Source organism: Ceratina calcarata, unplaced genomic scaffold (assembly GCF_001652005.2).
Source record: "Ceratina calcarata isolate Rehan_Ccalc_2016 unplaced genomic scaffold, ASM165200v1 scaffold369.2, whole genome shotgun sequence".
NCBI lineage: Eukaryota > Metazoa > Arthropoda > Insecta > Hymenoptera > Apidae > Ceratina > Ceratina calcarata.
In genome coordinates, this window is record NW_017160008.1 from 999,640 (window position 1) to 1,012,466 (window position 12,827).

At 47.2% G+C, this 12,827-nt stretch overlaps 6 protein-coding genes and 1 non-coding gene across 8 annotated transcripts in view; 2 read left to right on the forward strand and 5 right to left on the reverse strand.

Moving 5' to 3' along the window:
- Window positions 1–264: 264 nt before the first annotated feature.
- On the reverse strand, window positions 265–336 carry TRNAM-CAU (transfer RNA methionine (anticodon CAU)). Its single transcript has one exon. It is a non-coding gene; the product is annotated as a tRNA-Met (tRNA).
- A 503-nt stretch (window positions 337–839) lies between these two features.
- On the forward strand, window positions 840–2,466 carry LOC108625720 (uncharacterized). The gene is made up of 2 exons (XM_018025935.2): window positions 840–1,881; window positions 1,968–2,466. The coding sequence occupies exons 1-2, from the start codon at window positions 1,078–1,080 to the stop codon at window positions 2,421–2,423; spliced, it is 1,260 nt and encodes a 419-aa protein (XP_017881424.1). The 5' UTR covers window positions 840–1,077; the 3' UTR covers window positions 2,424–2,466.
- Window positions 2,455–5,171, reverse strand: LOC108625684 (uncharacterized). The gene is made up of 9 exons (XM_018025873.2): window positions 4,846–5,171; window positions 4,634–4,766; window positions 4,202–4,570; window positions 3,913–4,142; window positions 3,685–3,850; window positions 3,359–3,601; window positions 3,211–3,292; window positions 2,888–3,139; window positions 2,455–2,793 (listed from the first exon to the last, which is right to left on the reverse strand). The coding sequence occupies exons 1-9, from the start codon at window positions 5,076–5,078 to the stop codon at window positions 2,582–2,584; spliced, it is 1,920 nt and encodes a 639-aa protein (XP_017881362.2). The 5' UTR covers window positions 5,079–5,171; the 3' UTR covers window positions 2,455–2,581.
- A 104-nt stretch (window positions 5,172–5,275) lies between these two features.
- Window positions 5,276–5,630, forward strand: LOC108625721 (uncharacterized). The gene has a single exon (XM_026814181.1). The coding sequence runs from the start codon at window positions 5,300–5,302 to the stop codon at window positions 5,612–5,614; it is 315 nt and encodes a 104-aa protein (XP_026669982.1). The 5' UTR covers window positions 5,276–5,299; the 3' UTR covers window positions 5,615–5,630.
- Window positions 5,620–8,998, reverse strand: Pink1 (PTEN-induced putative kinase 1). Its single transcript, XM_018025926.2, has 7 exons — window positions 8,566–8,998; window positions 8,072–8,352; window positions 7,467–7,999; window positions 7,279–7,401; window positions 6,784–7,198; window positions 6,613–6,711; window positions 5,620–6,538 (listed from the first exon to the last, which is right to left on the reverse strand). The coding sequence occupies exons 1-7, from the start codon at window positions 8,699–8,701 to the stop codon at window positions 6,281–6,283; spliced, it is 1,845 nt and encodes a 614-aa protein (XP_017881415.1). The 5' UTR covers window positions 8,702–8,998; the 3' UTR covers window positions 5,620–6,280.
- A 670-nt stretch (window positions 8,999–9,668) lies between these two features.
- On the reverse strand, window positions 9,669–11,941 carry LOC108625719 (neurogenic locus notch homolog protein 1). Of its 2 annotated transcripts, none has more exons than XM_026814174.1 (6): window positions 11,518–11,941; window positions 11,320–11,445; window positions 11,066–11,239; window positions 10,614–10,867; window positions 10,317–10,539; window positions 9,669–10,249 (listed from the first exon to the last, which is right to left on the reverse strand). In XM_026814174.1, the coding sequence occupies exons 1-6, from the start codon at window positions 11,612–11,614 to the stop codon at window positions 9,879–9,881; spliced, it is 1,245 nt and encodes a 414-aa protein (XP_026669975.1). In that variant the 5' UTR covers window positions 11,615–11,941; the 3' UTR covers window positions 9,669–9,878. The 2 variants fall into 2 exon arrangements, with proteins under 2 accessions (XP_026669975.1, XP_026669974.1); XM_026814173.1 differs by having other exon boundaries at window positions 11,506–11,941.
- Window positions 11,942–12,033: 92 nt separating this feature from the next.
- Window positions 12,034–12,827, reverse strand: part of LOC108625717 (uncharacterized) — a 3,967-nt gene continuing 3,173 nt past the window's right edge. The window contains exon 8 of the mRNA XM_018025927.2: window positions 12,034–12,506. The gene's annotated coding sequence lies outside the window, so the exon portion shown is untranslated. The remainder of the gene's footprint in view (window positions 12,507–12,827) is intronic.

Sequence of the window (12,827 nt, forward strand, 5' to 3'; positions counted from 1 at the left end):
GTATACACAAATATGTAGAACAAGTCTTATACTAATTGTAGTACAGACGAATAACATGTAAAATAATGGAGAACTGTATCAAACAATGAATACTGTGAAGGAATACTTGTATACATCGTTAGCATGTCGAGGGATTTGCGCGAATTTAGGAAGGGTGGATTTACAATTTGTAGTACCAATTAAGAACATAAAAGAGCGCAATTTTATATTAAAAGTGAAAATTAAAATACAGAAAAGATGAAAAAAAAAACCATCGTTCAGATATAGCAGAGCGTGGTTTCGATCCACGGACCTCTGGGTTATGGGCCCAGCACGCTTCCACTGCGCCACTCTGCTCTCCGAACACCACCAACCTTAATTTCAGAATTTCCACTGCGAGGTAGATTACTTCTTGTGAGACGAGAGAGCCAAAGATGAAAAAGTCCAGCCAAAGATCGATCGACGACGACTCGACGCGTAACTGAGAAATTTTAGGAGCTCCCGGCGTCTTAAAGCGTTTCGTTGAGCGAGTTATCTCGGCGGAGACATCAGGGAGGGACGGGAGATATCAGGGAGTGATCGTAAAGTACAGTATAGATCGCATAAATAGATAAGATATAACAATAGGTAAGGTGATTAAAATGGAATTCGCGGACTGACACGAGCTAAATTGAAAGTATGTTTGCGCGAACGCAGCAAGTATCGATCTTGCAATTCGCTGCAACGTGTAGTTTTGCAGATTTTTCGGTAGGCAATACCTCGTTTCGCAAGCGAATAAACACACTTAAACATGGTCACACAGTTATCGAGAAAGACATTACTTATTTCATCGTTATCTTCGATCGCAATTATAAATCTAACGCGTACACTACTACGTACAATCAGTTCGATGCAGCATGCCTACGATTTATCTCATCGTCTATCGACCAGAGTAGTATATGTAATGATTCGCGGTAATTGAGATTCAATAAAATCGTACACTCGAATTCGAACGAATTTTAATGAAACGCGAACCAATCAAGAAATTCTTAGTCAGCATCGACGGCCGTGCCGCGTTGCGTGGATCTCGTAATTGCAAAACGGTGTCCTCAAAACGAAATGCAGGCAGCGGAAAATCCGTATATAAAAGGAAAATCGGTTCGGTGGATCGTCAATCGAAGTTTCGAAGCGGTCGAAACGATGAAGTCGTACGCGTGTTTTCTGTACTTGTCTCTGGTGGTCGCCACCGTGATCGAAGCCGGTCCTACGCCCAGGGCAATCGAGTCCCTGGACAAGAGCGAAGTGGACACCGCGAAGGAGAACCTGCAAATAGAGGAGATCGGTGAGGAGAAGGACAGGTCAAAAAAAGCGGTGGTTTGTTATCAGCTGGAGCCGCAAGAGAATCATCTGGCCCCGCTGACGATTCCTCAGCAAGTGCCGTTTAACGTGATTCAACCTCAGACGAGTTTCGTCGTGCCCCAACAAACGGGGCAACAGATGGTGGTTCCTCAGTCGTTTCCTTTTCAACCGATTCACACCTTGCAAGTCGTCCAGCCTGTTCCCGTCCAGCCGTGCACCTCGTCCATAAACGTGATCCAAACCCTTCCCGAGGGAAACGCCGCCGCTCAAAAGGTCGAGACGCCGAGACCGACGCCGAGCCCCGAGATAGAGACGATCACCGAGAGACCGGTTCCGATGAGAATCGAAAGGCCCCTGCCACCGCCTCGTGAATCTTACGCGGTACTACCGATGATGTCGTATCAATATTCGGAACCGGTGTCGACGATGTCCGACGCGTGCACCGATCCCCTTCACGGGCTTCAATGCACCTGTAGACAGGTCCAGCCAATGTCCATGATGTCGGTGATGCCGTATTCCTCGGCCTACGCCAGATCCTCGATGCCGATGCCGATGCTCCCGAGCGTAAGCACAAAACGCGTGACGATCGTTGTCCGATCGATCTGATCACGTCTCGCGCAAATTAATCGTTCTGTGTCGATCGTTTTCAGAGAGCGAGAGCCCAGGGACCGCAGCCCAGAAAGAAGACCTACATCAACATAAACCTCCCGCAGGGTTACAGCTACTACCAACAACCGCAAAATATGCAACAACCGCAACACGTGCATCAGACGGTGAACCAAGAGATGTACGTGAACGGAGCCGACCTGAGTGCGTACAGTACCGGGGGAATCTCTATGAGCGCCCAACCGCGCTCTTACAGGAGCAGCGACCAGTCCGCTGATCGAGTTCCGATGAATTCTCTGAGTACACAGGACGACCTGGCCGGCGAGAACCTTGTCGGAGCGGACGAACTCGTCCCGAGGAACAAATCGCCCCGCGAGATCGATTCCAGCCAACTGTCACCGGAGCGGATCGAACGGGAGGAGGGTCAAGTTGCCACGATCGATGGTAAACGCGATACGAGAAGCGACGGACGGGAAGCGACGCTGAGGAAGAAACAGTGATGAGAAAGTAAATGGCGAGGAGGAACGATAGTTTTAGAGTATATAAGACGAGCATTTTATTTTTTTATACACCGTATTTTTGTACAGACGACGGTAAATAAAGTAAAGTTGATCGTACGAAAAACAGAGTAAAATTTATTTCTTACCTCCGACTCCGATCAAGCGTGCGAACAGTCGCAGCTGTCCAACGAGAGTGTCGCTTCGTCGGAAACTGATCGTTCCAAAAGGGCTGCACCGTTGCTGGGTACGATCAGAACGTCCTTCGACGAACATACTTGTAGATACTTCTGGAGCGAAGACATGCTCAACTGCACCCACGAACATTCGCACGAAACCGTGGTTCCTGAACTGTCCTTGGCCGCGGTCGGATCTTCGTCGTCATAGAAATGTTAATACGGCTTTACAATACGGAACTCCGACGAAGCGTGTATTAAAAATTATACGGGTGTAACGCCAATTCGTACCGCCGATGGTTCTTAAATCTTGTTCGAGAACGTGCTCGTCGATGGCGATCCATTTTAAGATGTTTTCCGCGGTGGTAGTGCTGACGCGTTTTATGATGTGCTCTATGTTCTTCTTAACGTCGGGGGGAGACACGATCCTCCTTAGAACCGATTTGTCTATAGACCAATCGCTGCTCTCGTCTCCTCTGCAATCGCAACAGGTGCAGGTGTCCGGATGTTCGACGTCTCTGCACTCTTCGTCGTAGAGAGGCCCTGCAGAGTTCTGCGATTAAACTCGTTTCATAATTGAAAGTAACGAGATCGAGAGGGAGGAAGAACATTACCATTGCACTTGAGACAATAGCAGCATCTGCACCCTTTCCTGTGGAGTCTGCTCACCGACTGCGAGACCAGCGTCACAGTCGACTGGACGCAAATCGACGATTAATCGTTACTCGATAGACGATTCGGCGATAAACACGATCGACGTACATGTTCTACTTTAATTTCCTTCATCGTGTCGTACGTGTACTTGCTATACTTTCTAACGGATCGAACCGACGGCGGAGGAGCTTCCGGTGGTTTCAAGTGGAGCCCGTAGGAAACGTCTTCGAACTTCTTCCTGCAACGATCTCCCTCGTACCTCGCGAAATGCCATACGTGATCTACTCTGTACGGTCTGACGTCGATGTTCTCTTGAGTCAAAACTTGCGACATCAACATTCGTTTGATTATCTGGGAACGGGATACGCACAGCTTCTGAGGGAGACGGCCGAGGAAGCCGAGGAAGCGATCGAAGGGAAAAACACGATTGATACTTTGGCAGAAGGATGGCCGATACAGTTGCCGAATATCGAGAGCTGCCTCAGCAGCGGGCTCTTCTTCAGAGTGTATAACACGGCCGTCATGCCGTCGTCGTTGATTTTGTTGTACGAGACGTCGAGGGACAAGAGTCTTGAATATGGAATGGCACGGCTCAGACTCCTGACGAATAGTCGCGATTATTATTAAGAATTCATTCTTGCATCGACACGAATCGAGTGTACCGTGCACCGTGACTCGTCACGATGTTCCTCTGTAAAATGAGAATCCTCAAGGCCGGCCTTTGTCTCAACCACGTGGAAACGTGCTCGACGCCGTGATCTCCGATGTTGTTGCACCCCAAGTCCAACAGGTGCAACGCGACGTTGAACTTGGCGTTCGACATCATACTTTCGACGTCGTGACAGTCGAAGCCGTACTTTTGCAGATGCAACGCGGCGAGAGTCGCGTTGTGCTGCGGGAGACGGAGTTTGAACGAGATGGCTAGGAACGGGAAGATATTTCGCGTCTTACTCGCAGCATGTGACCGATCACGTCGGCGAAATGAGCGGAATCGAAGAAGTACATGCATCCCGGATTCGGGCGACTGATGTCCAGACGCTTGAGAGTCTTGTTCGAGACCTCTTGGTCACCGCTCAAGATCATCGCGTAGTATATCAAACCGGATGCCGTTTGGTTGACGTCGGCGACGTTCATACCGAGCATGTGTTCGTTCTCCGATAAAAATAGCGCGACGTTCTTCGACGCTTCGTCCCCGAATTTGTTGGCCCTCAGATTGAGATACTTCAACTCTACCTTCTTCCTTACTTCCCACATGTGCCTCACTCCGAGATCACCGATATCGTTGTTCTGTACGTCCAGCTCCTCGATATTTTTGTACAGCTAAAGATAAATATTGCACGATTGCACGATGATACGATGTTATCGGAACTTCTGTTTACTTACGATGCAGTGATCGATCAGATTGATAAAGCCGCAATCACCGATATCGTTGCCGGCCACGCAAACATTGATGATCTCTGGATGTTTCTTCAGAAAGATCGACAAAGCCGGTACGTCTATATCTTTGAGATACCGCCTGTAATTACGTACGTTGAGTAGCTACTGACCCGACGATAAGAAGAAAATAAAACCGTTGGAACAGTGCTTTTCCTGACCCAAGTTTCTCGTATACCACTTTTCCGCGCATGTCGAGCCTCTTCTCCGTGCCACAAATCGTCCGACAGAAACATTTAAAGAAACAGTGACTCAGGATCTCATTGAAGAAAGGTTGCTTCACGTTCTTCAGCACCTCGGTCAAATTCGCCTTCTCGCAATCGGCGCACGAGGAAGGGCACTGGTATTTGTTGAATTTCATGACTCGCTTTTCAATTTCCCGATGAAAAGTCATTGAAAATTTTAAACGGATCTGTCCGATGAAACATGGCACTCGAAATGTTCGCACACTTCAAACCGGACCGTTCGATTATCGACTGGCTGTTTCGCATGCGAGGAATGGAAGAGGATTTTTTTCTCAAAAAGAAATCTGGGCCCGAGGCCGTTCCGCTGGAAGAGATGTTCCAGGGTAATTGTGGAAAAGACGTATAACAAGTATCGATAAATAAATTACCAATGGCGATGACGCGTGTAAAAGACGTTTCCCGTACATCAGCGTACTGCGAAATGGACCCGATCTCCTTCGAGCAAAACGTCCACCTGTTACCACTGTCACAAAGCGACAAGTGGTTGATCTCCGCTCGCATACTCGACATGGTCACGTTGACCACCACGGACACGGGTCTTGCGTTTTTCAAATTTCGTAAGAGAGCTCTTTCCTTCGACGAATACATGGCATACTTAAAGGAGTTGGCGGAATCGAAGAGCTTGGACTTGGAGGAGATGCAGTTCAAGATGCAGATATGCGGGAAGCCGAAAAAAGCTACTTAACCGTAAACGCTATGTAAAACTTTTATTTTTAATATTATTACGTTCGTTTACGGTTTGCAGTTAACATTTGCGATATCGAAGCCTGATGTAATTTGTTGCACGACGATTAAGGAAAAATTTAAATAAACATCGCCTCTCGCTGCTTCATTTTGAAGTTGTTAAACTCGACTAATTTTTAACGTTCGCATGCAACGCTACTCGAGAAGCGTCGATGCGACTTCTCAGTATCGATTCCTCTTACTTTACAGAGTAAGCGATCTTTGCCCAGACACGAAAGATCGCTCTCTGTGCACGATTTGTTTCGTCGACAAAATTAACCGTGTAGAATAATAAGACAGCCGATAATAATATAAATACGTTTTGCAATACTTTCTAGCATCGTTCGATCGCGAGAGATGCGAATCACAAAACAATCACAGCGATTTTCCACGTTCTATAACGATTGAGGTAACTCTTTTACTCTCCTCGGAGTATCAAAAATAAATTAATGCCAGGAGAAAACAACGCGTGGAACGTTCAACGATCATACACCGATAGAGATACAGTTGGTTATAGAAAAATATTTCAACGATTTCCGTCGACGGGGGACGAGACTCCATTCTTCGATATGCGGGAGAATGAATACTTTCTTCGCGACGTTACCTCTCACCTCTCTAAGAAAATATATTATACGTTCTGCTGGATCCACTTTAACGCGGTCCTAACGTTACCGAGTGTGACTCTACCGAGGAAACTCGCGATCAATTGGTACTCGGGCATGGTACGCCTGCCGCAGGACCTCGTCGACAGAGATCTGTTGTAAATGTTGTTTCTCCCGTCATGTTCCTCTTCTTCCTCCGCGCGAAGTGCTTCTGGTAATTTCAGCATCGAGTTGCGCCCCTCGCACAGCACTTTCGTAGTCAAGCACAGAAGCCACTGTAAAATCTAAACACGAAAGACTTGCGTGTACACCGCGTGTGTAATGACGGATTTTAAAAAGTATAAGAGACGAGAGATACCTCGTTGCTCGAGGGCAACTTGCCGTCGGTCCTGAGCCAAACGCTCGGCGCCCACAGGTGCAACTGAGCTACGGTCGCTGCCGTTTCGGTGTCGAGTCTCTGAAACCGCAATCATACCGTGAGCTAGAAGATTCGTACCCGCGGAAAGCGAGATCGGACGGCTCGAAGTACCTTATACAAACTCCTTGACAACAGATTTTTAATTAGCGCCGAGATGATCGGTGCTACGTGACTCGGCAGAGGGGGTATGTCCGCTTCCTTGTAATCGTGATTCTTCAGAGAAGCGCCGCTCTTTTCGCCGTGGAAAGGATTCTTCGCACCGAATAATTCGTACGCTATGGTGCCAACGGTCCAGAGATCGGCCTTCGTATAATTGATGCTGGTAAAAGGACCGGGATCCGCTGTTATCACCTCCGGTGCCATCAGAGCCACGTTTCCACCTTTGTCGATGTCGTGGGTGTTATACGGCATGTACAATCCGTGACGTTTGTCCGCGAGGCAGCAACCGAAGTCCGTGATCACCAACGACGGGCAATTGTCCGTCTCCTCGGACAGATCCAATAGGATATTGTCGCTCTTCAGATCGCTGTGTGTTTTTGAACGGAATGACGAAACGTGATATGCCTGACGTAACGTCGCTCGAAGAAAGGAAAGGTGTTGACTTACCGGTGAGCAATACCGTACGCATTCAAATGAGTCACACCCTCGAGCAGCTGCGCCAAGAGTAGTATCGATTCCCTGGTGTTTAGACTGCGATTGTTCAAGTACTGTTTCAGCGTGACGTCGTACCTGCGAGGAAAACCGTTGTATTCCGAGTATTCGTACGGTATTCGACGGTCGCGAACGATCGATACCTTTTCATCAACAAGAACAGGCTCATGTTCCTTCCGGATCCGTGAGGATTGATGCGCGCGGGCAGAGCATCCGGATACATTCCCCAGGACCCGGGCAGGGCCGGTACCCTGTCGGCGAAAACATAATACATGGCCACGATGTTCGGGTGAGGCGGCAGCTTGGTCTTCCTCTCGGCCATTCTCAGCTCCCAGTCGGCCAATTCCTGGTTGTTCAGCTGTCTTCTCGCTGGAACAGTCTCTCTGTACATGGCTCTCAAGATGGACAATGCATTCGATTCGGCGTCGTAGTTGAACATCATTTTCAACGCCAATGGGAACGTGGTCACGTCCGTGGGTTCATCGTCTATGTTCACTCGGCTTTCGCTGTCGACGGAGTCGTTGAATTTTGCAGCATAGACGACGGCGGAACATCCTTTCGCTATCGCCGGACCGATCACCAAATCGTTTAAAGTAATAGCTCGCTCTTCGTCTTTGATCGCCTCGTAGTTCTTATCGTTTTGTGGTGCGTTCCATTGTAACTTTGATATTGCTTCCTGCGAACACAGTATTCTCAGTTAATATCCATACCCTGACTCGCGACGTCTCGCGAAGGCGTGAGCACGTACTCGAATTTCCCAGCAAACACCCTCCAGTTCGTCATCCTTTGTCAGTATCCCCGTGCCAGATGCCAATGACACTCCGACCAAAGCGAAAAAAGGAGCAGAATCTCCACCGAAGACCAATCTGCTCGCAGCTCGTCTACGTAAATCGGCAGCCAAGCTGTTGGTGACTCTCTTCAAGATGTTGTCGACGAAGATTCTACGAGCGTGAGCCCCCAAGTAACCGAGCTGTCTTCCCGCGTTGGACACATAGCTGTTACCCTGGGGCAGGTAGCCCTGGGACTTGCCTATTTTCAAATCAAAACGTTTCGACACTTGTTTCGATTCAGACCGAGAGACGCAGATTTAAAAATCGGAGAGGCGGGATCCAATTAACGGGGATATTCGAAATGCGTATTGTATAAGCGTAAGGACAGAGAGTCGTCTGACAGGAAGAGTAAATCGTTTCAACGAACGGGACAGTGGAAGAACCGAAGTAGAATTCGTGTCGGGCTACTCACCTACTTGCACAACGTGTATCTTGTCGTGGTATTTCCTTGGGTGGAAGTTAGAGTTGAAACGCTCGGTATTTCTGACGGAGTGCAGCAGAGCCCGACCATTTTGCACGAGACGGTAGGCTACCGTTCGAATCGACATTTCTCCGCGATTCCGGGCTGAGACAGCCCAACGGGCGAACCCGAGAGTGAGACAAGCCTTCGCTGCCGAAGGCAGGTTTGTCGTTAATATCCCGATCGTTTCTTCAAGGTTCCGAGACTAACTGCGCAGAGACGAGTTCAAAATTCTACTCCACTACCGCACTCGATCCTTCTCTTGTCGCAGCCCTCTTCGTACTGTGCCGATTCGACTCAGTTTTCAGTTTTCTCTTCGTCGTGTCACGTTGGTCGACTCGAAGCGTCATCTGTTCTGTATCAGCGTAACGTATTGCCGACATTAAGGATGTATTGACTATACAGTCATTTCCAAACGTTTATGCACTTTAGAAACGCATTTTTAAAAAAGAAACAGACATCGGAAGAACATTGCTAATAATAAACAACAAAAAAAAATTTTCGATTTTTCCGAGATTTTTCCAAGGGGTACCCCTTCAGATTTTGCGAAATTTTCGTTTTTTGCCAATAACTCCTAAACTGCTGGACTTACGGGAAAATTGCATAGGACCTTTCTTGTAGAGGACGACGAGATCTACAATTTCCGTATAACAGTTCTTCGCTAGCATTAATAGTTAACGAGTAATTTGCGAAAAACTGTTTTTTCGTTTTTCGTCAATAACTCGTAAAGTATTGACGCTAGCGAAAAGTTTTTATATAGAAATTGTAGATCTCGTCATCCTCTACAAGAAAGGTTCTATACAATTTTCCCGTAGATTCAACAGTTTAGGAGTTATTAAGGAAAAACGAAATTTTTTGCGAAAAGTTCGCTGATTCGAGGCTGGGATGGTCGGATTTTGTCAACATCAATAAAATGCCAAATAATCATATGTAACTTGTTAAATACTCGAATTAGAAGAAAAATACATAAAATCTTTCTTGTAGAGGACGTCAGTACCTTTTTCTAAGGTACATAAACTTTTGGGATTGACTGTATAGCCAATACAAACTTAAACTTAATTACCAATTGTTTTTATACACGTATACGTCATAAGTATAATCCGATACAAATAATCGCGTAATAATAGAGGTATCTGTCTATGGGAAATGGAGCCAGAGGATCGCATATATATTACATTTTGTTATGTACACAATTAACGCTGTTAATAAAATTAATATGGTCACGATATAAAAGCGCGTACTACATTGTCCCCAACGGCTCTTAATCAATAGTAGCGATACCGATAAGCCCGGCCATAATTGTACACCGATCTGCTGTCGATCGGATTGCAAGTGTAAAGAGCATCTCCCCGGGTTCCGTCGGGACACGTGCACACCGCGATGTGCCTCCTGGGCGTGCACTCGGCGGTCGGTCCGCACTCCTTCCCGGTGCAAGGATTCTGGCAATTGAAGTCGATGCACGCCTTGTTGTCCGGACACTCGCTGTCGGTGAAACACTCGCCTCGTTGACAACTGGTCAACGCGTTGCCTCTGTAACCAGTGGGACAGGTGCACACCGGCCTCTCCTTTCCGGTGTTGTCGTGACCCGGAGTGCAGATCGCGTTCGCGCCGCAGGGATTCGGCTCGCACAGATCACCTAAGGACATTGATAAATCTCCCTTAGCCAAGGATCGACGGGTCTGCTCTCGACGTCGGTTACGTACGCGCTTCGAACAGTCTACAGCTGACGAAGGGATTGCCAGTCATATGCCTCGGGCAGCTGCAGACCGGAGTAATGCCACGCAGATTGCAGTCCGAGTTCACGCCGCACACTCCGTCGCAGGGATTCACGCACTTCTGGTAGAGACAGGCCGGTTTGTTGCCTGGACATTCCGAATGCGTGGTGCACTCCGGACGGCAAGAGACGAAAGGATTTCCCAACCAATTCTGCAAAGTGCAATCGCATATACGCGTTTCTATCTAGAACCAATTGTCTGACGATCGATAAACGCGGAACTCACGTTCGGGCAAGTGCATTTCGCCAGATGATTGACGACTTGACATTCGGCGTTCGCGCCGCATTTGCACGGACTTTCGCATTTGAAATTCGTCGAGCAGGCAAGATGATTAGGGCATTCGTCGTCACTTTCGCATTCGTGGCGGCAGCCGGTCAAGGGAGATCCTCGGAAACCCGGAAGGCAACTGCAGACCGGGATCTCGTTGACGACCTCGCATTTTGTGTTGACTCCGCACGGACTCGGCTTACAGGCGGCCTCTGAAGGTTTGCGCATTAATATTTCAGTCTTTCGTATCCTCGAGGACGTTTCGATTTACGTACGCGAGGTACAGACGAGCCAAAAGCAATGTAGAAAATAAAATACATCTTCGGACGAGTACCACGGCTCGCTCACGTTACTTTTGGCTCGTTCTGTAACAGCGCGACGTTGTAACGTTGTACGAGAATATTATTTACGAGGGTCAGCGATGCGGCAAGAGGTGAAAGGATCGCCGGTGTGACCAGATGGACAATAACACGTTGGAATATGATTTTTGGTCTCACATAACGCGTTCACGCCACACAATCCGTCGCACGGATTTATGCACCTGTTGTTCGTGCACACTCTGCTCCCGATGCAATCTTCGTTGACTGGAAATTAGATCAGTTCACGATTGAAGACGATCTCTGAATCGATCAGGATTTTCTATTTTAGGCGCGTGGATACTGACTCAAGCATTCTACTCTAACGCAACGCGAAAGAGGGTCTCCCATGTGCAAATTCATGCAGGAACACACTGGTCGGCCTTCGCTTATTGTACATCTCGCGTTAACTCCGCAAGTGTATGACTCACAACCTGAAAAAGGAATATAATTTGAACAGTTTTATTAACGAAGGATCAAACAAAAGAACTTACATGGATCGTTACCTATGTTAGCCGGCGACAATATCCTTGATTGATAGTATCCACCGTTCACGACCGCGATCAGTGAAACAAGCAGAACTGCGGTCTGCGACTTGTCCATATCCTTTGATGATTTACAGCGAAGCTTTTTCCTACCGATAAGCTGTTTCTCGAACGAAACGGATGACGGAGTATCGACCAAACCTATTGACCGGCTGCCAGCGTATGATGAGACGAACGCGGCACTGGATACAAGGAAAGTCCCTTCTCCCACGATCCGTGATCCCACTTCGAAATGTGCCTACGCGTGCCCCTGACGGTCCTTCGATGGGGCCTCGCCCACGCTGCCCAACCGTACTAGACCCGATGCTACGTAACAGTGCCAGAAAATAGTTTGTCCTCGCAGGAAAAAAGAAATATAAGTACCGCCAAGTTCATCCGACGTGAACCGGAACCATTTGCCTTGTTAATATTTATGCGCGTAGATCGTAAAACGAAACTGCATAAAAACTAGTCGGCAATTATTTAAATTCGTCCCAATAAAAATGACATTCAGTTTTATTTTTATTGGTACATAATCGTGTGTCTCGTTACAAAAATTCCTTCTAATCAAATATAAGTATATCGATCGTATAAATTAACGGAGTATACTCTAATAAATTGTGACCGCGTGATCTAATCGAGACGTGAATCATCATTTTCTTTAGGGATCGACTTTCACTCGTCGGAATGTATATCCGATCACGGGATAAACATAAGCGGAAAAGGACCGTCGTATACTACGGATAAAATTCATGAAATACAGAGCGTGAGTAATCGTATTGCAACTCCGTTCGGTACGATGAACAATCGTCTCTCCGGGCCAAAAATGGCATGCCGATGCGGCGACACCGCATATACATCGTTACCACCGACGTCGACCGGTCACCGTGTGCGTAATAATTAAAAATCGAGCGGCCTTGATGGATTCGACATTCACTTCCATTATTATGCGTTAATTATTCGACTGATATCTGAAAAAAAAAAATGGTCTAAATATTACTCAGTAGATATTGCCTTGTTTCGTTTGCCAGGTTTATTACTATGATTTGAATGATCAATGACGAGACTTTCGCCTCTCTGCCCTAAGTCCACGTTTATATTTCAAGAACCATATGCGACAGTCTGATGCATGTGCAAATCAGAAAGGACCAACAAGATCCGTTGAAGTTGTAATTGAGTAAACTTGAATTCGTCTCGTGGAAATTTAAAACTTAGAATCCCGTAGATGTGTATATACGTACGTATGCATATCTGTGTGTGTGTGTGTGTGTGTGTGTATATATATATATAAT

Excerpts from the sequence above, each read along its gene's own strand:
- LOC108625720 (XM_018025935.2), top strand. The coding sequence starts at position 1,078 with ATGCAGGCAGCGGAAAATCCGTATATAAAAGGAAAATCGGTTCGGTGG. Across the intron at positions 1,882-1,967 it reads CGATGCCGATGCTCCCGAGC|AGAGCGAGAGCCCAGGGACC; the intron begins GTAAGCACAAAA and ends GATCGTTTTCAG.
- LOC108625684 (XM_018025873.2), bottom strand. The coding sequence starts at position 5,078 with ATGACTTTTCATCGGGAAATTGAAAAGCGAGTCATGAAATTCAACAAA. Across the intron at positions 4,143-4,201 it reads TGATCGGTCACATGCTGCGA|CACAACGCGACTCTCGCCGC; the intron begins GTAAGACGCGAA and ends CGTCTCCCGCAG. Across the intron at positions 3,293-3,358 it reads AGGAAATTAAAGTAGAACAT|TCGACTGTGACGCTGGTCTC; the intron begins GTACGTCGATCG and ends ATTTGCGTCCAG.
- LOC108625721 (XM_026814181.1), top strand. The coding sequence starts at position 5,300 with ATGGCGATGACGCGTGTAAAAGACGTTTCCCGTACATCAGCGTACTGC.
- Pink1 (XM_018025926.2), bottom strand. The coding sequence starts at position 8,701 with ATGTCGATTCGAACGGTAGCCTACCGTCTCGTGCAAAATGGTCGGGCT. Across the intron at positions 7,199-7,278 it reads GCGTACGGTATTGCTCACCG|CGATCTGAAGAGCGACAATA; the intron begins GTAAGTCAACAC and ends AAAAACACACAG. Across the intron at positions 6,539-6,612 it reads AGTTGCCCTCGAGCAACGAG|ATTTTACAGTGGCTTCTGTG; the intron begins GTATCTCTCGTC and ends TTTCGTGTTTAG.
- LOC108625719 (XM_026814173.1), bottom strand. The coding sequence starts at position 11,614 with ATGGACAAGTCGCAGACCGCAGTTCTGCTTGTTTCACTGATCGCGGTC. Across the intron at positions 11,446-11,505 it reads TAACATAGGTAACGATCCAT|GTTGTGAGTCATACACTTGC; the intron begins GTAAGTTCTTTT and ends TTCCTTTTTCAG. Across the intron at positions 10,250-10,316 it reads CTGTAGACTGTTCGAAGCGC|GTGATCTGTGCGAGCCGAAT; the intron begins GTACGTAACCGA and ends CAATGTCCTTAG.